This window comes from Anoplopoma fimbria, chromosome 8, assembly GCF_027596085.1.
Source record: "Anoplopoma fimbria isolate UVic2021 breed Golden Eagle Sablefish chromosome 8, Afim_UVic_2022, whole genome shotgun sequence".
In the NCBI taxonomy this organism is placed as follows: domain Eukaryota; kingdom Metazoa; phylum Chordata; class Actinopteri; order Perciformes; family Anoplopomatidae; genus Anoplopoma; species Anoplopoma fimbria.
The window spans coordinates 2,505,066-2,530,403 of record NC_072456.1 but is presented as its reverse complement, the minus strand read 5'-3'; the positions used below and the strand labels follow the sequence as shown (position 1 = coordinate 2,530,403).

Genomic DNA, 25,338 nt, shown 5'->3' with positions numbered 1-25,338 from the left:
ATTGATTTTACATTTTTACATATAACATCAGTGTTTGCATCAAATTGAAGCTTCTCTTTGATGACAGTATCCAAATACTTATATTGCTGCAGTGCTACCACTGGTTCACCACTAATCACACACAGTGCAAAAAAATCAATGAACATGTCTGTGAAAAGCGACAGACGCATTTATATAAGGGAAAGATTGGTCACACCAGTTAACAAATTCATTAATGACTGGGCACGGTCTGGCTCCACACCCTGCAGCTGACACCATCACAGAGTCATCGGCAGATTGAAAGACAAATCTTGATACACGACTGCTCTGGCACTTATTTGGACATAAAATAAATAAAAGTGGTGAAATCACACAGCCTTTAGCAGAAGATGAGAGGGTTATTTGACATGGTTTAAAATGAACTTGGACCCTCTGAGACCTGTTTGTTAAAAAGTTAATGGGTAAACATACTGTACTAAAATCTGATAAGAACCTGTTTGTTAAAGCATGTGGATGAATACAGTTAAAAGCAGAGAAGTAGATTAGTTGAAACCTTCTCCACTCCCCTACTTGCTTTGTAGGCAAACTGTAAGGTCCAGCATGACATTTGATGTGTGCAAATGTTTTCATGACAAGAGCCATGCAGGCCACAGGGAGATAATCATTCAATGCCACACCTCACACTCTACAACATATTATAGAAAACAAGAAGGTTTTCTTTCTTTAATGCAGAGCTATTCTGCTGTTAAACACACATACATTTATAAATATTTATTTTGACCTCACAGATTAATTAATGTCAGGTTAACGTTCATATCTTGACTATTATTAAAACTAGGATAATGGGTCGTGTGGATGTCCAGCCACATACAGGAAGGTGGCCCTGATTCTGTACTCCAAATATCAAAAGAAAACTACACTGTTGTCAGATTACAGTTCATAAAGATAAAATGTTGTTTCCTGTGATAAGAATGTGATAAATTGATCACTTGTCGTGGCGATAGCACAGCTAAATATGAAACTTTGATTACCTGATAACAGTTGGTACCATATGGCAGCTTAACAAACTCCATGCAAACTCTCAACATTGTTATTTTCACCTTTTCCTCCAGGTGTTTAAGATGGGTATTTACTGAAGTGAAGAGAAGACAAGCTGCTCATCCTGGTTCCTCCAGGGTCAAACTCTGAATCTCTCCACCGATCCTCTGGACATAACTGTAGACAAAACAGACCAAGAACTTCCACTCTAAACAAAAACTATCTGATGGAACATCAAACCAAAGTGTCCACTGTCTCCTTTATCCACCATAATGATCTCCAGTAACTCTCACACTTCAGCAAGGATAGTGCATTAACAGATTCCTCACATCATCTTGGATCATCTGCGAATTTAAAGACTGTGTACGATGCTTACCTTAATGGAAAATACGCTTTTGGATGCATGTCCATTCCCAACCTGGAAAAAAAGAGCTGTTTAACTTTCCACTTACTTGTTCAACAGCAATACTCCCTGATGATAATAAGGGAATATGCCACTCTGTTTCTGGTGGGCTCCTGTTTCCTGTTGGACTACAGCTCCCAAATCCCCCTGCAGGCTCTCCTCCAGAGTAGAACTAAGGCTGGGGTGATGTCAGCCAGGGGAGGGAATGGAGACAAAACTGTGAGAGCATCTTTTGAGGAAGTGACATCATTGGTGAGCAGGACGAGTCTAAGAAGACATGGGAGGTCGAGGGTCCAGCGCATTAAAAGAGGATGGGTGTGGAACCAGTTCTTTGTCCTGGAGGAGTACATGGGATCGGAACCACAGTATGTTGGAAAGGTAAGCAAACATTGTTTCCATCTGACCTTTTATGTTTTCAATTGGTAAGTTTTTTTTACCAGCTTCCATTTTGGTGCAACTTTAAGACTGAGGGGCCTATTTATTTATTTAGATTTATTTAACCTTTATTTATCTAGGATAGTCCACTGAGATTTTCTTCCCCAAGGAGACCTGGCCATAATGGCAGTATAAAAGTTTCACACATAAAGCACAAATAACAGACTTTAAAAAAAACCCAGCAAAAAGTCAAAAACAACATTAAAAATTTAAATCAAAGCTTTTAATGATATATTAATATAAAGATATATTATGGCATTGTTGTTCAGTGCTAAGATGAGGGACACTAATTTGTCCAGTTGCAGCTACAGATGTTTAGGCATCAGTAGAGAACAAAGAAGGAAGACAAACCAACTTTCTCTTACAAACTGCATTGATATGTGCAGAAACACAAATAATAGACAAAACATAACGCAGCATTAAACCAAATTTTGATGATTGATCATGTAGCTTGAATTATTTATTTCTTTGCAGCAAAATAAAATAGGTTCAATTGTAGAAACCTAACAGATGGTTGGCTTCCACCATTTTGGTTTTTCTTTGTTTGTTTGTCTTTGTTTATTTATTTTTGATAAGCATATGGCATCTTCACAAAAGCCCCGACCCATTGTGGTCAGATTTCTACTGGTGAAGGACAAACTTTCTGTTCTAAACAAAGCTAAAAATGTAAACGGCTCAGGTATCTTCATCAATGAGGACTTCCCTGAATCCATCCGCCAAAGAAGAAAATAACTACTTCCAGCAATAAAGGCAGCTCGAGACATAGGTGACATTGCATATTTGAGATACGGCAAACTTATTGTCCATCCACTTACCCAAACCCCCATCAACAAAGAATTTTTTTCATCACTTGATGCCTCTAACCTCTGTAGCTTTTAAGATGAAACCCAATTTAATGACTTATGTGTTTCTTTGCCTCCTAAAATATTCTCTACTTTTCATCTGAATATAAGAAGTCTTTTTAGCAACTATGACAAATTCATTTATTATTTATTTTGACTCAATCATGATTTTCAGTAATTGCCTTATCAGAAACATGGCTTACTGAGGACTCTAGAGAAATAGTTGAATAGTTGTGATAAAAGAGTGAGATAAGTGATGTAGTTGGTGTACGGATGATGCTGGTTTGAGAGATGAGCATGAGAGCTGCTGTGTGAAATTGATCATAATTTTTCGGTTATAATTTTAAAATGCATTGGGCATTCCATTCAACACTAACACGGTAAAACACAGTCCATTATAATAACAGCCAGCAGAAACATAACATTACTATGTATTTTCCTTTGCAGTCATGTTTGTGTCTGCCTGATGAATGTAAGTCAATATTCACTCTCCTCTTAGCTCTGCTTTGGTCTTCACCAACTCCTGAGAAAAGGTGTGTGTGTGTGTGTGTGTGTGTGTGTGTGTGTGTGTGTGTGTGTGTGTGTGTGTGTGTGTGTGTGTGTGTGTGTGTGTGCGTGTGTGCGTGTGTGTGTGTGTGTGTGTGTGTGTGTGTGTGTGTGTGTGTGTGTGTGTGTGTTGTGTGTGTGTGTGTGTGTGTGTGTGTGTGTCAATCATGGTGAAAAGTGGTTGTCATTTTGAAAGACTTGTGTGTGTGTGCTGATCTGCTACATTTGGACTGTTTCTGTCATATTCATGTTCTGCCTCTGTGATGTTTTGAGAAACTTTACTTCATATAAAAATGCTGGATATGACCATAATACATTTTAAAGTTACTGTGAGACACTTTTAACTGGTTATGAAAAAGTCTCAGTTTAAAACTGATGACTTAGTATAACCTTTAGTAGTTAAAGAGAACATTGAGAGAATACTGGCTATATTATTATTATTATTATTATTTATTGGTGTCACCGGGTCGGATTCTGGTAAAATCAGATGAAATCTTGCTGGTTCACCAGAAACTCCTTCAGCTCAGACTCCAGCAGGGCCTCCAGCAGAGACCAGTCCACCATGGACAGACCCAGATCCAGCAGAGACCAGTCCACTGTGGACCCAGATCCAGCAGAGACCAGTCCAGCTTGAACAGACCCAGATCCGGCTTCACTACAGCCTTTGACCTGCAGTCTGAACTTTGGAGAGAGGAGGAGAGCTCAGCTCCCGGCAGCAGCATCTCCTCCTCCTCCAGGAGCAGAGCTCCTCCTCTCTGCTCCTCCAGTCCCTGCTGGGAGTCAACCCTGACACCACGTCTGACACCCAGGGCTGTATTGCTGAGCCCACTGGGGGGAGTGGAGGCATGTGAGACCCCGACCCAGGACTGAGCAGGGCTGACTGCTGCAGTAAAATGAGAGGTTTTCTAAAGGGACTCTGGTGCTCAGAAACACTACGGCTTTTTGTCAGGAGGGATCAACAAAATAACCCAAAAAATAAAGTTCCTCATAGTAGCTTTAACTGGGTAAAGCTTTTTAATTACAACACATGTTTTGTTTTACACATTTTACAAATATTACCATGGACCTTGAATTAGGCGATAAATCATGTTTCCTTGTGTCTGACAGTGCAGCTGTAGTTGGCGCATTCACGAGCAATATTTAATGTATTGTGCCTCTCTGGGTTTTTTTTCCCCTCTGCAGCTCCACACGGACATGGACAATGGAGACAATGCAGTCAAGTACACTCTGTCAGGAGAAGGAGCTGGGTCCATCTTTGCCATAGATCAATTTACTGGAGATATTCATGCACTGGTGGGGCTTGACAGGTCAGTACTTAATACTTAGTACTCAATATTAATAACAATACAATAATCATGTCATAAGTGCAATGCAGATGTTCTAGTAGATAAATTACTGGCATCTAATAAACAAATTGATTTACATTACAGAGAAGGCATTCATAACAACAATGTGTCACATTGTAAACATTGATTAAAGGATATGCATAATAGCACATAAGGCTCTCAGTCTTGGAATGGGTTTAATAGAAATGTTCTGCTTCAACAAGTAGAGCATTAAACAAATTAGTGTTGCTCAAAGTGTTAACAGCTGCTAACAACAATGAAGAGCAAGGAAGAACAAACCCTCTCAAGTGTTTCTTTACTGGCTCAACTTTTGCTTCAACACACTGCATTGTCATCCAGCAAAGTGCATACTTTCCTTGTATGTAATGTTATGTTATCATGTAAGGGCATACTTGTACAGTTTGCCTTGCAATTGTCGCTGACACAACTTTCCAAAGTCTACTTTCTGAAAGTATAATGTAAAGTAGTGTAGTGTGCCCTGCAGGCAAATCAAAGTCCTCGATCCGTTACGCAAACTTGGTTTTCTGGAATCATACTGACAAGAGGCAGCGCTCACATAACAGCCACTTGCCTTTTATTTTCTATCTGAACATGATAAGACACCACTGAGGCAAGTTTAAATCACATCTAAAATCAACGTAGTGATAGAGGAGACCATCATTAAAGCATCATCAATGTTATGCATTTTTTTCTGAATGTTTCTGTGTTAAATATGCTAAAGAACACATTATAGTAGCTGCTCATCTTTGCTCACGTTATGTCTTTTTATCAAAAGGTAATACAAGCTAGATTTAAATAACGACCATGTGTACCATGTATGGTTAACCTTGCCAATCTTGCAAATTGAAGTAATTTGCCAGCTGCGATAATACAGCTAACATGAGATAGAATGTAGTGTTAATACTTTGGACAGATGCTGAATAATTCACAGATAAACAAGCTAAAAGGCTAAAACAATGAGCTAATGGGAAACAGGTGAAGGCAGGTGTTTGCAATTCCATATTGACAAAAGAGGAGCGAGTCAAAAAATCTCTTTTAGTATTGTCACACTTCCTTAATGCTCAGAGCATGGTACCAAACTAAGGCTGTTCATCTCTTATACCTTTGGGCAGTCCCATCACAATTTTCAATGGTGCCAAGGCTCTTTCTCTAACCAAACGTCCAGATTTGGTCCCCAATAATTTTGTGGAAATGCCAAATGCCATGACAGTAAAATTTGAATGTAATAACTTAATTGACCCCAGCAACGTGATCTCACAGAAATATGAGAAATTAAACAGTTTACATTACGCTTAGGAAAAACATTGCAGGTCTTAAAATAAGTATGTTTACTAAGTAAACACCCAACAAACGTCACTTAAATAAAAACAACACTTTGCGACAAGAACACTGCTCTTGAACGACGGTCCCCTGGTTGAAAGTCCTGTGGTTGATGTATTTCTGTGAGATCAGGCTGATCAGGCCCTCAGTAACCTTAAAGCCAAATCCCATACATACTTGTGTGTGGTATGTGTTCATGTGAGGGTAGTATGTCTGTATTGGTAGTTTTTCAGTGGACTAAGCGAGAGACTTTTGTTATTTCAATTAGCCATATCTGATATCTGTTTGTTGTTTTTTTTCTGTCTGGGTATTAATTGCTTATTCATCCAAAATAATAAGAATATCTGTAAAACCCACATTGTTGGCATAAGCCCAAGGTGAGATCAAAACCACACAAACACTCTATCTCAGAGCCTCCCTACATAATCCACATAGACATATTAAAGCTAGTGCATTAATGTAACATGTGCTATTTTACAGGGAGGTGAAGTCCTACTACACGCTGAAGGCCCAGGCTGTTGATATCTACACAGGCCTCCCTCTGGAGCCACAGTCTGAGTTCATCGTCAAGGTGCAGGACATCAACGACAACGAGCCATGTTTTCCTGATGGTCCCTACAGCGCCAGTGTCCCCGAGATGTCTCCAACAGGTAGGACTGCTAGGTTGAATTAAGAGGGCATTTTTCTATTTATTTCATTTATTGGCATGAAAGTTTCAAGAAAACAATGTCGCCAGAGAATCAAAATACAAAAGTACACAATAATATTTAAATGAATATTAAGTCAGGGATTGAGTGGATCAGAGAGGGGGAATTCGTTTTTAGAGAGGCAAAATTAGGTAACAAAAAATATTTCTGGCAATAATGCTAGACCCATAACAGAAATTTAAGTGAGACACTAACAGAAGAGAGGTGAGTAGCACAAATAGATCTTTTGAACTGAGGTATGGGGGAAACATATACAGTATGGTGGCTGATCAGGCCATTTACTCACAAACGGTCATAGCCATAACCATTTCCACCTACTTTTATAACCACAAAACATGTCCATATAGTGCTACCTCGTTAAGATAAAAATCAAACTAGAAAATACTGCCGCTTGCAATTTTACGGTATAAAAAACCCAAATCTTTGTGTCCAAACATCAGTTTGTATGTGTGTTTTAAGTAAATGAAACAGATGAAAAGACTTACCACCATGTCTCAGTGCTTCAGTGTGTAGCAGCTGCTGTGGCCATCACCATTATGATTGTATATGTGAATACACTAGTTTAAAAGCATTAAAATAAATATTTTCCTATAGTTCTCATTTAATATATTATAATTAATTTGTTTGTTAAATACACATTTCTTCCGGGGTTTTTTTGTTCATGCCTAAGGAGGAATAAAAACACTTTTCCTGACCGTCTTAATTCATTGAGTGACCTAAGTCCACTTCCAGAAAGTAGAACAGGGAGGGGCCAGAAAGAGGGGTTACTATTGGATGAGGCCTTTCACAGTGAGAGTGAAGAACTCTTCTTGGTTCTGGATATTTGAAATCATCATCAGAAGTGAAAATACGAGAAGCATCAAGCATCCAAAGTGCACAATGCTCGTTTGATTTTCTTGGATGCCATTAGGTCTATTACAAGTAGTCCAAAGGGAGGTCAGAGGTCACATACCGTTTGACTGGGGCTCACTTCACTGTTATAATCCTTTGGTCATTGACTGGTGTGATTGTAGACAGTAAATAGACAATAAACTAGAAACTAATTGGAAGCATTTTAACCCTTGTTAACCTTTACAGCGGGTAAAATAAGTATTGAACACGTCACCATTTTTCTCAGTAAACATATTTCTAAAGCTGCTATTGACATGAAATGTTCACCTGATGTCGGTAACAACCCAAATAATCCATACATACAAAGAAAACCAAACAAATAAGTTCAGAAATTAAGTTATGTGTAATAAAATGGAATGACACAGGGAAAAAGTATTGAACACATGAAGAAAGGGAGGTGCAAAAAGGCATTGAAAGCCAAGACACCAGCTGAAATCTATCAGTAATTAGAAAGCAATCCTTTAATTAGAAAGCAATCCTGCACCTTGTCAGTGCAAATTAATATCAGCTGGTTCAGTCCCAACTGATGGCCTATAAAAAGGTGTCTCATTACCAAGGTGTCACACAAGAAACATCTCATGATGGGTAAAAGCAAAGAGCTCTCTCAAGACCTTCACAGGAGCCACGGTTTGAACCTCTCACTAGCTCTCTTTCTGATTCTTCTCACAACTCAGGCCATTTACTCCAAACGGTCATAGCCATAACACTATTCAGAACCCGTCTCCCCCTCACCTTTCCGGATTAGTAGCTCTGTCACTTTTCATGAACAAACTGACTGCTACACTGGCTGTGGTTACACGCGTCTTCTCAATGCGACTTTGTGATCCGCTGCACTAGTGTGTCCTCATGTGTGTCCACACACACACACACGTCACTGGGACCTGCCTGATCAGACAGAGCATTTTATTAGGTTTTTGGTTCACCTCAGATCTTGGTTCAACTTGGATTTATTAAGTTGTATCTACTGTGCACACACCCGCACACACAGACACACACTAAGCCACACTTAGTGGCCCATCTGTCAGCTAAATGCCATTACTGAGAGGTAATTTAACAGTCAAGGTCTTTAGGCTTTAAGCTGTTAATGCTTCAGCTGAGGCCCAAAGTGCTCTAAGAGAACAAGTGTGAGCCCAGTATGTTTCTGTTGCAGAGAAAGACAGCAACAAACTGTATAGCGGATTAGCTATGGTAGCAAACAGCAAGTATCCATATGATAAAAGCATAATCCTATCTATGAGGAATGGACTGCTAAGAATAGATGCAGCCATGTTTCTCTTCTCAAAGCTCCAGGAGCACCGTTTCCTGTGGAGCTTCAACTTCTCAGACAGATTTTGATAACCTTTGCTTATGAGTGTCATTCTGCACACATGCTTTTTAGAAAATAATACTCTTTTTTAAACATATGAATTGTTATTGTAGTGATACAGTTCTATGCTGTTTCTACAAAGGGGAAACCCACCAAGGTTACACACGAGGCTCACTTTACTTTACATGTGGAGATCTATGTGGCTCTGAAAAAATAACCTTGATGATGTCATTGGAGGAGAGAGGGAGGTAGAAGTGAGTTAATGAAATGTCACCATGATGTTAATATTTGAGTGACTTGTTTCAAAGTTGGTGGATAAAGTTAACAGACTTATAGTGTACAAACAAACATAAAACAAAACTATAATGAGATTTCACCAAAATAAACTTTTTGGGGAAATAACAAAGCTTCCAAATTCGTGTTTCAAACAAGATCAGAGTGAAAAAAAAAAAAATAAAAAAAATGTATTGACGTAAAGTTTGAAGATCTGAGACAAAAACAGGTACGCTAATGTTTCGTCAGGGCCCTTCTCATTTGATTTTGTAGTCACATAGAGAACTTTGTTGATAACTTGACTGGACATTATATAAGAATAACCCCTAAAGACATTGTCATGACCTTTGAATGTTATAATCCATTGAGTTGCAGGACAAACATACATAATGCATCTACATAAATACATTAACCCTTATGAAAAGCAAAAAGGTAAACTCACCACCTCATGTTTTAGTGAATTCTTTCCTCTAGCCGCTGATTAAGGTATATTGACTTTTCTGATGATTATTATATTTAGATACTTTATTTTTATATTCATCGTTAACAGTTCATTTTTTATTTGATTGACATGTCCTTTTTACATACTGGCATTTTAACTGTGTAGGAAAGAGGAACATGACTGATGCCGACTGGAGGTGACTGGGGTGGAGGAGGGTCGCATCTGATCATGCTGAAATGGCAACTGACAGCAGCAGAGAGAATATTTTTACATTTTGACAGCAATGACGGGATTCGCTTAAGGAAACTGCAGAATATGGTTGAGAGACTATGAATGAAAAGGAGAGTAAAAAGAGTCTTCCCGACTCAACTTCCGCTAAGCTCCATCTTTTTAAAAATATTTTTATTGCCTTTATTTGACAGAGGACAGTGTAACAATATGTCACAGTTCAAAGGCACAGAAACCCAAGAGCACGACTCAGGAGGCAGTTGAAAATGAAAGAGTCTTTACTGAAGACAAATACAAGGATTTACAAATCCAGGCATGCAAACAAAGAACAAAGGGGTCAGGCTGAGGCAGAATCCAAGGTTCACAGGTAGGGTGAAAAAACCAGGTAGGTCAGGATCAGGAAAACTTACTAGTAGAATTTAAATGCTGGAAAGCTATGACACATGGCACAAAGACAATCTGGCAAAATATCTGAAAATGAATTTAACTCTGTTTTCCACTCCACAACTAGGTGAGAAAGACGCGTTATCCTGAAATCAAATGGGAAATTCTTTGGTTGGGGTTATTGAATGTTTCACAGACTTATGCAGTATTATACAGGGATACAAGGAATAATTTCAGAGATAGGTAGTGTGGTTCCTGTTCTCTTAAGCCAAGGAATTTATTGCTTTGACCTCAGTTAGCCCTTTTGGTTTAGTTCCTGGCTGTTGTTTACACATACAAATGAAAGGCGTGCTTGAGTTCATCCCTTCCTGGTGGCTTTTCCAGATGTTGCGGGCGTAACCCCCACCTTTGAGATCTTCCTCTCAAGGCTGTGGAGTGTCAGCCCTGACGCTTTTATAGAGTGGGGCTTTTGGGAGTGTCTCTGCAAAAGTGTATTGAAACCTCCTCTGTAGAGATGAAATACCAGAGAGGGGGGGGAATGAATGTCTCGGGTTGTTAGTCACTTCAGGCCTTTCCAACCTCGCTACACTTATGTGCTTGACTGAATCAATGTGCACACATGATGAAACTGACGTACGTAAAACACTGTATTACTACATTTTCCAAGATAATTAACTTAAATCTCCATATTCAATACAAACATAGAGATGTTTTTTTCTGTTAGAAGAGAAACATATAATTACATAACCTGTGTATATGTGTGTGTTTGTTCAGGAACTTATGTGACTCAGGTGACTGCCACCGATGCAGATGACCCCACATATGGCAACAGTGCACGAATCGTCTACAGTATCCTTCATGGCCAGCCTTACTTCTCTGTGGACCCCAAGACAGGTGAGAGGACGTTCATCGTCACTATTCCATTACTGCTGCCATAACACACCAAGAGTCATTCCCACAGTAAAACAGCTCTGTGACTGCTGTGTGAACCCACAGCTCAGTAAGCATGAACTTCGGCCGAGGGAGTTTGTTTTTATATGAGACAATTACCCCGACACCTCTGAATCCTTCACTCAATGGCCTCTCTTTCACCTTTGGGCTACTGAATCACAGTTTTGAAATTAGATATGAGCCCATAGAGCATGTCTTCTCAATATCGCCCCACATTTAAGGCTAGTTCTGTTTTTTGAACTCTCCCTTCTCACTCTCTGTTAAACACGGCACGAGGTATGTTGTCATGACAACACTTTACCTATCAATGACGAAGATGAGGAAAAGAAGAATGGGGTGGGATGATAAAAGAAAGGAAGAGGGTGTCGAAGAAAAGTTTCTTTAAGGTCCAATTCAGAGGCTGGTTCAGATGAGCTTTATTCACTGTGCAGTGGTTAATTAATATAAAATAGTTTCTGTCTGGACAGAGGTACTGTTACAGACAGAACAGGCAGGAATACAAAGGCAATATAAAAGAATACAGTTAATACAAGTTAAAGATAGGAAATGTTCTTCTACAAGGGTTAGGAGGGTACTTATGGGAAATGCAGGAAGTGGCACGTTGAGGAGTAGTCCTGCTCCCAGTAAAAAGCAGATGTGTGCACTTCTTCACTTTGATCTGAGGAAGACTTACCTAACCCGCCTGATTGTTTGTTAAACAGAGCCTTCTGAGTAGCCATCATTCAAAACTGTTTTGAGGAGGGTAGGCACTTTCCAGATTTAATCTGTCAATCCAACTCTTCCAAAGCAAGTCAGGACAAGAACAAAACCATCTTTTCCATGGAGAAAAGCATTCAGGGTCGTTCTTTGCTCTTCTTTCAGTGAGGAACAACTCTCCAGCTCTGATAGAACTGATGCTATTGCAGCATCTATGCTAAACTCTGTAGGAGTTTTTTTTGTTGTTGTTGTTGTTTTTAAGAACAAACAGTCACCTCTCACACAGATCCTAAGCCACGCCCCTTGCTGCCTGTAGCTCCTCACAGGATGCTGATTGGTCCGGGCTCTGGTTTACCAGACATAAACATATTACTTGAAGCCTGTCAAGATGGGTTTTTTTTAAGTCAGAGTAAGACCATCTGTGTTTAAAAATGTTATCAGTAATGTCCACATAAAATCAAAGTAGTTATTAGTAGTAGTAGTTATATACTTATCTTCTTTGGTGTGCATCATTTACTTTTTCTGTCTCTCTTCATCAGGCTACATGGGTGACCATTTTGTTCACACAACCACAACAACTCACACTGTTCCAATATTCACATCAATAAAGTTAGTAAAGTAAAGATTGATATTGTAGTAATGAACTTATTAGCATTAACACAACTTACATGCTTACTGCTCTTTGTCAGTTTCGTCAGTACTGACCTCAGACCAGTGTTCATACTCACTGCACTCTGCAAGGGTCTGTTAATGTTAGCTGCTAGTGCTGTTTGAAATAGACCTACATACTCCAACAGTGAAAAGGAAAAAAGTGAGGCAAAGGATGCTTTGTCTGATCTGACTCCCACTGTAGGTTAGGTTCTTATCCTGCTGTGAACAGAGTCATGAGGGAGCATGACTGGAAGGATAACAGAGGAATGTGCATGAATGCCTAAAATGAAAAATAAATAAAAGTAACACCATGAATGCATCTATCCAGTAAAAAGGAGAATTACTCAAAAAATGTACGTCCATGTAACCGTAAACCGTTATTTCACAACTTACCAACACCTTTCAAGTGCAGGGCAATTCTTAAGCAGAGAAATGTAGTATTAACATTTGAAAAATAATTAAAATAATAAAGCCAAAAGCCGTGGCTAAGGTTAATCACATTATTTATTTATGTTAATATGTATTGTGGAATGTCAATTTGTCTAATAAAGCCCCAACTTACCACATTTAACAATATGAAAATAGCGTAGCCATTTGGGCTACTATTTTTAAATAGTTTATTTCACCATGAACATCAACTGAGGATGTCTGCTTCACACTTTATGTAGATGAGCTTGTCACCACTCAATCTGACATATGTAACAACACAAGGCGTAAGGTAATAAAAGCACAACACGTTCAGCAACATTCAGTGACCACCCAGCTGATCTGCTCCTAAATGGGCGTTTCAGTCTTTGTCTTGATAATGTGTGTCTGAAATATAAGGACAGACAGACAGACAAAACAAGCTTGTCCTCCATTTACTACAGTGACTTCACCAGCACTTTTTCACCAGAGATTTTTAACTTGAAGCGCTCAGAGCAACCACACGATAAAGGCGGGAAACTCAGAAAACTGGGGCAGCGCCTTTTCTGTTGGCATACGCTCTCTACTCGTTGAGAACATAGAAAAAAGCGGCTGCCGCTCAGAAAAAGGCGCTATGTGGACACAGGCCATAAGGGTCCGCTTACTAGCCTTGAGTTTTCTCAGCTGTCATTCACTGGGTTCTGTTCCCATCATGTGACCTGCATGTGAAAATAGATAATAAACACTGCAAGGAACAGCCGAATGCTCATTCGGTAACTGATAGCTCTTCCAAATCAGTGGTCAACTAGTAATTTATTCAGGGGATGGGGGATCAGCACATGATCAGATACTCCAAAAGCTAAACTCCCTCGATATTGAGTATAAAAACAACTGCAAAAAGCACTCGTTGTGGAGCATACCTAACTTTTCCTTCTTCATGTCAGTGCACGTGTCAGCCTGCAAATGTGAACACGTGAGTTGTGCGCTAAACTTCTTGGTTCTTTGGGATCTTCCTCACTTCTTCCGGAGATGTCTGATACAAAGGTTTATCACTCACAGGTCCACACAAATAAGACACAAGTCTATTAGAATCACAGATCATTGATACACACTTGTTATAAACCAGTTTAAGACAACTGGCAAAAAGTGCTTAAGAATAATTATTTTTTTACATCTTAACGCGGACGCTTACAGTGTTGGTGGTTATGGTACCAGGATGGACAGAATGCAATAGATGTCATGTGTACAGAAGGTACAACATAACATTACAACACATTCAATGTATATGACATAAATGATTCATATAATCACAGCAGTAAGCAGAGTAACAAAGGAAAAAAATAAAAATGAAGACTACTTATAATAAAAGCAGCAATTACTATAGTAGAATTGAAATAATGATATCAGGAATAGTAATAGTATTGTGACTAATAATAATAATTGAAGTAGCAGTGGGTGTCAGCCGGGTCACAGCAGGAAGCACGACCACGGTCCAGGTACCACAACGATTCATGGAAACCTGCAAGGCGAGAAAGCAAAAGGGCTTCAGGGTGGAAGCAAAGCCAAAAGCGTAATAGTACAGGGAATACGAATAGTAATGTGACTAATAATAATAGTGGTAGTAGCAGTGGGTCTCAGCACGGCCACAGCAGGAGGCACGACCACGGTCCAGATAGAACCACGATTCATGGAACCTGCGAGGCGAGAAAGCACAAGACTCCGGGGAAGAAGCAAAGTCAGTAATGTGCATAAATAGGAGATTAATACATAAAGATGGAGGGAGAGAAGAGGAGAGAGGAGCTCAGTGTATCCTTTGTGGTCCCCCAGCAGTCTAGGCTATAGCAGCATATCTAGGGGCTGGACCAAGGCGAACCTGAGCCAGCCCTAACTATAAGCGCTATCAAAAAGGAAGTCTTAAGCCTGCTCTTAAAAGTGGTGAGTGTGTGAAACTGGAACCTGGTTCCACAGAAGAGGAGCCTGATAACTGAAGGCTCTGGCTCCCATCCTACTTGTATATACTCTATGAACCACAAGTAACCCTGCATTGATGGAGCGCAGCTCTCTAGTTGGGTAATATGGAACTATAAATTCCTTAAGATAAGACGGTTAGAGCTTTGTAGGTGAGTAGAAGAATTTTAAATTCTATTCTTGATTTAACAGGGAGCCAGTGCAGATAAGCTAATACCGGAGTAATATGATCTCTTTTCTTAGTTTTTGTTAGAACACGTGCTGCAGCATTCTGGATCAACTTTAGATCCATAGCAGCCTGATAATAACGAATTGCAGTAATCTAATCTAAAGGGAACAAATGCATTAACTAGTTTTTCTGTATCACAGACTCTTAAACTGGCCAAGATGCCCTATAGACCCCTGCTGCTACAAATGGTGGTGAAGAGACGACTCATCCTTGTGCTGAGAGTTATTTCAGAAGCTTTTGGCCTTTAAGTCCACCACAGCAAATAATGATCTAGAAAAGAAATGTGCTGGTAAATACTGAGGTCCGTAATCTGTTCAGAGGATTGTCATGTTACCACACCAGAATGAGTGAAAAAAATGTGTATATGGGCATTGATGTTTAAACATTTAGAACAATGCCCACACTACTGCTAACAGTGACAGCTACTGATAATTACCAACTACCATCCATAGCACTGACCAGTGGCTTTAGTGGTCGACCACCTGAGCAGTTGAATGATTATTGATTGATTATTTTGTTTGTTTGTTTCCAATGTAAAAAATGAATTTTGTGCTAAAAATGTTTTATACAATATTTCCTATTCTATTTGAATAATGACTTGTGGAGTCATCCTCATGTAAAGAAGTCATGCAGATAAAGCCAAGTGTCTGTATGTCTTACATGCTTTTTTGTTTGGCTTTTGGTTTGTGCTCAGAGCACGGCAGCGCACCTCTTTAACCACTTCATCAACTCAGGGAATCTTTGCTCTAGGTGACAGGGAGCTATTAAAGAGCAATGCAAAAGGCAGAGTACAGTAATATTCTAGCCTTATGAAGGTGAGAGCAAGCACTACTGTATATGTGAATGGTAAATAGACTTGCATGTTTATAGCACGTTTCTAGTCCTCCAACAAGTCATAACACTGTACACTACATGTCATTACTCAACCATCCACATACATTCATACACTGATGGCAGAGGCTGCCATGCAAGGTTCCACCTGCCCATCAGATCCCCTATATGGAAGGCTAAATCATCGTTTCAGCTTCATGAGTACCCTTTTCAACCCCACTTCCTCTAGGAATCATCAGGACAGCTCTAGCCAACATGGACCGCGAGGTGAAAGGGGAGTACCAAGTTCTTCTCCAGGCCAAAGACATGGGAGGTCAGATGGGGGGGCTGGCCTCCACCACCACTATCAACATCACCCTCAGCGATGTCAACGACAACCCACCACGCTTCGCTAAGAGTAAGAAAGTCTCAAGAATGATGTGGTATTGGTTGATTGTTACCAGCTGAGAAAACCAGCCCAATGTTCCCGATTCTATCCCAGTGAAAGTAACTAGCAGCACTAGCTCTCAAATGTTGCTAAATCTAGCAAGAAGGTTGCCAAGTCAGCAACACTGACAGCCCTTCATGACTCCCTCAAAAGCCATTCCCCCCAAATTATCATTATAAATGTAAACAACAAACATGGCTAATGATAGTTCTCACAGCTGTCAATCTAGCAGCTTATGGTAGCTTCTGAGGATTAAATGTTTGGGTGGTCTATTTAAGATCCTGTGACAATCAAAGATAATAGATTCATTCCTTGCTGTCAGAGTGTAATGAATTCAACAAAAATATTTAAAATCTTTTAAATTACTATGCCTACCTTAAATATGAAGGAATTAAATCAGTCTACATGTTATGTCTTAAATTTGCACTTAATTACTTTTTACTCTCTTCCGGTCTCCTCTGACATTCTCTCAGGTATTTTCCATCTGCGGGTTCCAGAGTCTGCGTCAGTTGGCTCAGCAGTGGGTCAGATTCGAGCCCACGATCAGGATGCCGGCAGCAATGCAGACGTGGATTATGCCATTGTTCCAGGAGATGAGGGCAACATGTTTGACATCATCTCTAATAGCCAAAGTCAAGAGGGAGTTGTAGTCTTGAAAAAGGTACATTCACTTTTCATCAGCTGCACATTTGCTGCTTTTTTCACAGGCACACATATTGTACTGCAACAACTTGATATACATGATGATTATGTGTTGTCAAAATATGGCCAGATATCTGGCAGTGTGGCAGGTATGAACCAATTGAGGTTAATACCATCCATCATGGGCTGTGTATGGGCTGTCTATTGTCTATAATTGCTTGTCCTGTTCAAAGTTGCAAGGGGGGCTGGAGCCCATCCCAACTGATATTGGGCCAAGGCAGGGTACACCCTGGACAGGTCGCAAGACTATCAAAGGGCTGACAGATAGCACGCTAACATGGGGGAGAACATGCAAACTCCATCACCCAGCCCAAGATCCTACCTGAGCCCCTCTTGCTACTACACCACCGTGCAGCCCAGAGTCCTCCTAGCAGTCATGCTAGAGTTAATTTCCTCAGCTATTTTTATCAAGTCTCCGTTTTAGTCCGGAAATCAAAGGTTTTAGTTGATTTAAACATCTGATGTCAACTAGTTTTAGTTGACATAAACTCTGGACATTTAAATCCAGTTTTAGTTGATTTAAATTCTGGACATTTAAATTTAGTTTTAGTTGATTTAAATTCTGGACATTTAAATCTAGTTTTAGTTGATTTTTTTTTTTTCTTTAAGCAGGACCAAAGCTTGTTTCACTGATTTGAACTCATCATAAAGGAAATCAGATCTCAGAGAAGAGCTCTTCCAAAAGAAGTCTAAGGACTTGAGAAAACTTCCATCTCCACACTCACGCACACACTGGAACACACAGCACGCATGTCACATCACATCAAGCAGTTTAACATCAGAGGGCTGCGAAGCCTTTTATTTCAAACTGTCCTTTAAATCAGATCAGACACCACAGCGACTTTGTGAGCGTGCTACGCCTCTTATTTTTGAAATGAGAGAAGCTATGGCTCTCTGTGCTGACATTCTCTCCCTGCTCGTTGCTGTAAAACAAAGAGACAGTTGTCAAGCACAAGTTGACTCACCATCACAGAACATTTCAATTACAAATACTGAATTACAAATCTCCATCAGACAGCAGAGGTAGTAGTGTATTATAACAGTCAGATGAAACTTTGAGTTTAACTTAGGAACTGTTAAATGATGCCTCCTCCAAATTTCTCTCTCTCTCTCTCTCTCTCTCTCTCTCTCTCTCTCTCTCTCTCTCTCTCTCTCTCTCTCTCTCTCTCTCAAATTCAGTGAGATGGATAGTTGGATAAATCCTTTAACAATGTGCCCACTAAACTCACTAGCTGTACACACAGCAACATGTCATGTAGACTCCATACTACAGGCCCAAATGTGTTTCCACCTGCCTCGGAGGAAGTCCATTGTGGTTGTGTGGATCTCAGTATTTGAAGCCAAAGGGATGGATGGACAGTTTTAGCCAGAAAAACTGAAGGAGATTTTAGGGAAAAAAAGACACAGGGAGCCACAACATACAGGTGGACAAGGAAAACTGGATTCCAGAATGGTGACTTGAGGCTTTTTCATGTGCAATGAACTCCTGATGAACTCAGAAGAACAGCCTTGATTCGCTGTTGACAGAGACTGCTCAGGCTGACGTACCTAATATGTGACTCTCAGTCTAAAAGTTGGGGATTGTGAATAAATGTAGACATTGTTATGTGATTCTTACATGTCCCTCATTGAACTTAACGTCTCTATGATGAAGGCATGAAATGGCTCAGAGCAGACTGCAGGAGTAAACCATTGTTCTGGCCTTTAGTCCTGTTGTTTAACAAGTGAGTGGCGGGATGACGACGTATTCCAGATGCATCAGACTGCTTCTCATGATGAAAACTGGGATGACACAATGGATTGATGTTTAGGCCTATTTTTAAATGCACTTATGTTCTCTGGTGTCTCTGATATGATTGCTTGTCAGATTTTTTTTATCAGCTTACAGCAGTAGTCAATACAGCGTTTTTGTTTTTTTCATAATCCTGAGAAGCACATGTAATTCCCTCCCTGGTCTTTTTGTCGAGCTGACAACATTAGGCTATTTAATGAACATTCCCCCTTAATACAGCCCATCGTCACATCTGACTTAGTGGCACTTCATGCAAATCACTCAAATATTGTATCAGCAATATAATGCTCCAGTGGAAAATAGTGAAGGGCCTCCAACATAGAAGTCTCTCTATGTTAAGTATTGTACTTATCATCTTTTAGTTTTGTTCAATGTTAAGAATAAACACCATAACTTATCAGGTAGAACTCAGTCTGTTAGCACCAACTCAACATTTTAACACTTAATTAAATGATCATTTGATGCAACAATCAGTTCATCGTTTCTGTACTCATGATGTGCAAAATATTTAAGGACTATACCTAACTAAAGTAACTAGATGAATAATGTGAGTCTCAAGTAAAGCTACATGCTAACTTTCATTAGAAAAAAATTTGCTCAAACTCTAAATGGTAAATGGACTTGCATTTATATAGCACCTTTCTAGTGTTCCACCACTGAAAGTGCTTTGCAGTGCATGTCAACATTCACTCATTTACACACACAGTCACACACTGATGACACACCCTCACGAGCAAATTCAGGTTTAATATCACTTCGGCAAGATGTTGAATGTGAGCTTGCGTTCAGACATTAACACAAAGGTTGCAGACACATAGTAATATAATATGCTTTTTATAAATGAAATGTGGTGAGTGGCATATTGCTCCTCTATCAGACTCTCTGCTGTCCGTGTTAAGATGCCCACCACTTTAACCCTCCCTGGCTCCCTCACTGACCATCAGCCTCTTCCCTTTGCCCTCACTAACCCTACAAGTCCATGTGTCGGCAATCGAAACCCAGAATGAATTTTATTGATCCAAGAGGAGGCAATTATCTGCTCTACAGGCTGTAGAGCAGATAAGATTGTTTATGATCAATGTCATTGTCTAATACAATGATCTGTGACACAATGACACAGAGTGTTTTCAATGATAGTGAATGTTAGCTATTCACCTTTATTTATGCCTGGAAAACTACTCTCCCAATTACAGACAAATATCTCCTAATTATTAGATGCAGACTTTTTTCTTTAACTGGTTATTTATAATTTTCTTTTAATTATTAGAAAATAAGTCATAATTATGTCAGACAATGTTTTTTAATTGAGAAGATTGTGAAATATCCCTTTTGGGCTGACAGACTTAATCACTTGTATTAATTATATTTTGACTCAATTATAAACTGAAATATCTTGATGAGTTTGAACAGGTGACATGATATGATTTATATATATATATTACCCCAAACAAAACTTGTATTTTTTTTTTATATTAAAGTTAAAAAAGGAGGTTGTCTTTTTTTCAAATTTCAGATGGTTAAGTCATGGAAACTAATATTTTACTGTATGCTGCAACATTTTCCTGAGATCTAATACCAAACGATGTAACAAAATGAGGTTAAAAAACATTTCCAAAAGGTGCATATGGTGTATACCATGTCATGAAAAAAAAGTCCTCAACCTGCCTGTACACAGGATGCGTACAGGCACAGGATAAGTAGCTCACCTGTGTTTTTTCAGCTCTTGGATCCCAACACGCATCACCTCACGCCTTTAAAATCAAAGAAAATAAACGTAAACATAAAAATATGGGTATAGCAGGCGTAGAGACGGCGTCAGACATGTGACACTGACGGCTGAAAAGCGAGGCTCGATGTCTCCTGTGCAGACACAGCGCAACGGTTCAAACATACTAATATAGCAATATATTATAAGCTCTATTCTCTTCTAACTTTCACCTCCCCCCATTCTCTTAATTCCTTGTCTCTTGTGTTTCTGCAGACTCTTGACTATGAGACAAAGAAGTCATACACCTTTAAGGTTGAGGTGTCTAACGCACAGCTAGACCGCCGTTTCCTCCACCTGGGGCCCTTCAAGGACTCAGCGACAGTTAAGGTGAATGTCCTGGACATGGACGAGCCTCCAGTCTTCACCAAGCCATCCTACTCCATGGATGTGTTTGAGGACACTCCTCCAGGAACCATCATCGGCTCTGTGACGGCTCAAGACCTGGATGCTAGCAGCAGTGCTGTCAGGTAACAAGGAATGCATTAGTCAGTGGCAACATTGATGACAGCAACTTGTTCCACATGAAGCCACTGTCAGAAGAAAAAAGGAAACCTAAGTGTTGTTTCAGTGAGATGTATGATCTTGATTTAGTCTGAGCCTTTGGGTATTATAAGTCCTGAGGTAGCTGCATCAGCGCTTCCCAAGTTCAGACTTGTTATAGCATAAGTTGAGATTTAAGCAAATCTAAAAACCTGGTTGCACCACACAAACAGTTCTTAAAGCCGCAGTGTGTAGGATTTAGTGGCATCTACTTATGAAGTTCCAGATTGCATCCAACTGAATACCCCATCCCTTCCCCCTCCCTTAAGTCGCAGAGAACTTTAGGTCTTCAGGCAACACAACAGTCTCTCTCTAGAGCCAGTGTTAGGTTGGTTCTGGACTGCTGTAGAATCATGGCCGTGCAACATGGCGGACTCTGGGAAGAGGACCTGCTCCCAATGTAGATATGATTCTAAACGACTGAAAAGACCATGATGCTTTGTTTGATAAAATGAAAACATAGTTATGAATATTATATGTCATGTATGCCAATAAATTACACTAAATCCAACACAAGTGTTACTAACTTAATATTTACACCCTGTACCTCACTAACTAAACCGTACAAAGCCAATATATACATCCAGAGTGAAGAGTAGTAGGTCAAATGAAGAATGGTCGACGTATTCAACATGGCACTTCTTCTGTTTAATAATGCTGTTGATTTCAGTGAAGATTTGAAATAACATTCACAAAAAGATTGTTTTTGTTGAGTATTTTCAAACAGAATGCAAATGTTAGCCAAAAAACAAAGCCAATTTTTCCCATTGTGATGAATGCATCAACCAATTACATTGTGTTGTATTCAAAACATAAACTGTAGTGTACAACATCATGAGGCTTGACAAAGGCAGCGCATACCAGATCCACTTCTTTCATTCTCACCTTTCACAATAAGAACTATAGGAAAAAGACATATACTGTCACTGTTTACCAGAAGGAAATAATTTCACTAAAAGGAAACTCACCCCTGAATATATACACAAACTAACTGATGGATTTATGAATAGCCAGAGGGCTGTGAATTCAAGATAAGGCCTTATGTAATGGAGCATTGGTTTACTTACACACTGGCTCTCCCATGCATGGATTCACTGCAATGTTGTGCTGTTTAAGGCATTATAAAGTGATCAGCCTCTCTTTAAATAGTCCCATATCTCTGCTGTTATAAGTGGTTGCCAAATATGCTCCTTAACGACTGTGCTTTTATGATCACTTACTTTTAAAGCACACAGGAAGTAAAATTAGATGTAATTCTTCTGTAATTAATACACAGACCAAACTAAACCGTTAGAGTGAACCTTCAGATTGAAAGTTCATTCTTCACAATGGAGAGTTGAAAAAACAATCTCCCCACAGATCCATTTGTAGCTCTTCTGATTGAGAAGTCATAAAGTCATTTTGAACATCTTCAAATCGTTGACAACTTGGCAACTCCATCTACTTAAGACGTTTATGATGGAAAGCTCCAGAACTGATACTAAACAACAGTCACATGTGAAATGCAGCTACTTTGTAGTGATATTATTTTGACTCCTATATACAAAGGCTTCATGGTATAAGTGGCCCATCAGCTGCAGCAGCTTCGGTCCTCTGTGTCAACTCAGAATGTGTTCCGGGACTGTAACCTGCACTTTTGGAAGTACACAATCACTTCATTAAACAGGCCCTATTATGTTATTTTCCGGGTGCATATTTTTATCTCAAGTTACAGTAACAACATGTTTACATGCGTTAATGCTCATAATCCGCCTTGTTTTTCTCATCCTGGCTGTCCTGCAGCACCTCTTCTCACCCTCTCTCTGAAATGCTCCGTAGTAGCGCTTGCTCCACCCTCCAGAAAGCAAAGTCTGCCCTGATTGGTCAGTTAGCCCGCTCTGTTGTTATTGGTCAACGTTTCACATTTCAAAAAACTCTTCCTCCGGAGCTTCAGCTACGTCTCTCTCTTTTGTTGTTTGAGGGCGGGCCAAACTAGCCGGAAGGAGTTTTACGTCACTTCCGTAACATTATGACCTCATAAAGTTACGGAAGTGAAGGAGATAATTCAATCGGGCCGTTTCAGGCAGCTCAGGAGCAGTGATTCTGAGGGGGAGGGTAACTCCTTTTAGGTGTGGACTTCAGGTTTTACACTCTACGTACTCTCTTTAAGCCAATAAATGTCCATGTGGTGTATGTAGAAAATGCAGCACTCATCAATTATTTAGCTAATATTTGTGGAACACAAGGAAAGTGGCCAACTGCCGGAAGACCTGTCCAGCCCTGACGTCCTGACCTGTCCTCCAAGTCTCTTTTGAATTCGTCAGTATTTATCCAAAACCAAGATCTTTGTCTTATCTTAACCAACAGTTGTGAGCCTCATCATAACCATGAGGAATTTTAATCAAGCTGCAGTTTTAAGATTCTATATTGACATTATTTGTAAATAAACATAATTTCTAGGAAACAGTGTTGAGGAGAATGAAGTTCAAGTCAATCTAGTACCAACAATAAACGTTGATTCCTCTGAACCATGATGGCAATCTTTTCCTATTGCTCAGATGCAGTACATGTACACAGTGAAAAGGGAACGATATTGTGTTGTTTTGGTGCTCCATCCAATGCACAGATAAACTAAAAGTAAACTGGTGCAAAAAACAAATAGTAATTACATAAATATGGATTTATTTTTCTCTATTTTAAGGGTACAGTGTGTAGATCTAGAAGCAGAAATTGTATATATTTTTTATTTTGGAATGCACTGACAAACACTGACAATTCTTTATTGTCGTAGAATTTGTGGATGGTTTTTAACAGTCGGCAAAAACAAATGTGCACAAATTGTGCATTGAAGCATTATCAACGCCATGTGCTGGTTTAAAATCAGATACAGCTCTACCTTTGAGTTGGTCGAAGTTATTGGAGTTCCAAACCGGACTGCATCACATCACCTGATCTGTTAATTTGTTGGTTTAAAAACAGAAAATTAAATTTAATGTGTTCTCCTTTCGAAGAAGGTTTCTTACTGTCTACCTCAGTGGGATTGGGAGCATTCCTCATATCTGAGCTCCAGCCAAACACTATAACTTGTTTCCCTCTCATGTGGACCGCTCTTATCTCTGCAGGTATTCCTTGGAATGGCAGACGGAGTCCGACAGCTGTTTTGACATTGACACTGTGGAAGGGACAATTTCCACTAATGAATACCTGGACAGAGAGACAGCTGTTCAGCACAATATCTCTGTAGTGGCAACCAAAGTCAGTAAGTATTCTACAGTTCAGAAACAAAGCTTCCACAGGTCAGAGCTGATCATGGACACATCTTACAAAGAACCAGGAAGGGTAAACATGGAGTTCTGAGCAGATTTCACCATCAGCAGATGGATTTATTAGTATTTACCTTATTATTAAATCCTGTGGTTGGTTTGTTTGCTCTTACATCACAAACAAACTGCACCAGAATCCACATGGAAGCGGACTGTGACCACCTTTTCATTCAGTCTTGGTTCAGCCCCAGCGGGGCTCCATTGACAGCTTTCACACCAGCCCAAAAATAACCATACTAAGTTTTAATTGAACCAAACTGGTTAGGTGTGAGAGCATCTTAGAATTGATATTGTTAACCTTCATAATCAAATAAAAACTGATAACCAAAGTACCACCAAACAATCCAAATCAGTACAGATCACCAATGAATTCAGATTAATTTTCACCAAACATATTAGCGCTAACAAACAAGGCCACAATCTCACAGCAAACACACACACACACACACACACACACACACACACACACACACACACACACACACACACACACACACACATACACTCAGAAGCTGGTTCAGCACATTAAAGGCAAGACAGCTTTATACACATACTATAAATAGACCTACTGTATGACACCAGTGAGTTTAAATGTTGGAATGGGTACTGGTTTATCTAGTACCCATGTAGTAGTGGGTGTCAGCCGGACCACAGCCCGACCACGGTCCAGATATAACCACGATTCATGGAAACCTGCGAGGCGAGAAAGCACAAGGACTCCAGGAAGAAGCAAAGTCAGTAATGTGCATAAATAGGACATGAATACATAAAGATGGAGGGAGAGAAGAGGAGAGAGGAGCTCAGTGTATCCTAGGTAGTCCCTAGGCAGTCTAGGCCTATAGCAGCATATCTAGGGGCTGGACCAAGGCGAACCTGAACCAGCCCTAACTATAAGTAGGTGAGTGTGTCTGCCCCCCAGACTGAAACTGGAAGTTG

The 25,338-nt window shown here is 39.8% G+C and overlaps 1 protein-coding gene across 3 annotated transcripts in view; it reads left to right on the top strand.

The window, feature by feature from the left end:
• The window catches only part of LOC129094096 (cadherin-12-like), a 131,483-nt gene that overhangs the window by 87,231 nt on the left and 18,914 nt on the right, over positions 1–25,338 (top strand). For all 3 annotated transcript variants that reach the window (XM_054602122.1, XM_054602121.1, XM_054602120.1), the window contains exons 2-9: positions 1,092–1,798; positions 4,426–4,550; positions 6,390–6,559; positions 10,915–11,034; positions 16,101–16,268; positions 16,772–16,959; positions 20,774–21,027; positions 24,202–24,338. In XM_054602122.1, the coding sequence (XP_054458097.1) occupies positions 1,421–1,798; positions 4,426–4,550; positions 6,390–6,559; positions 10,915–11,034; positions 16,101–16,268; positions 16,772–16,959; positions 20,774–21,027; positions 24,202–24,338 (1,540 nt within the window). In that variant the 5' untranslated portion in view covers positions 1,092–1,420. The remainder of the gene's footprint in view (positions 1–1,091; positions 1,799–4,425; positions 4,551–6,389; positions 6,560–10,914; positions 11,035–16,100; positions 16,269–16,771; positions 16,960–20,773; positions 21,028–24,201; positions 24,339–25,338) is intronic.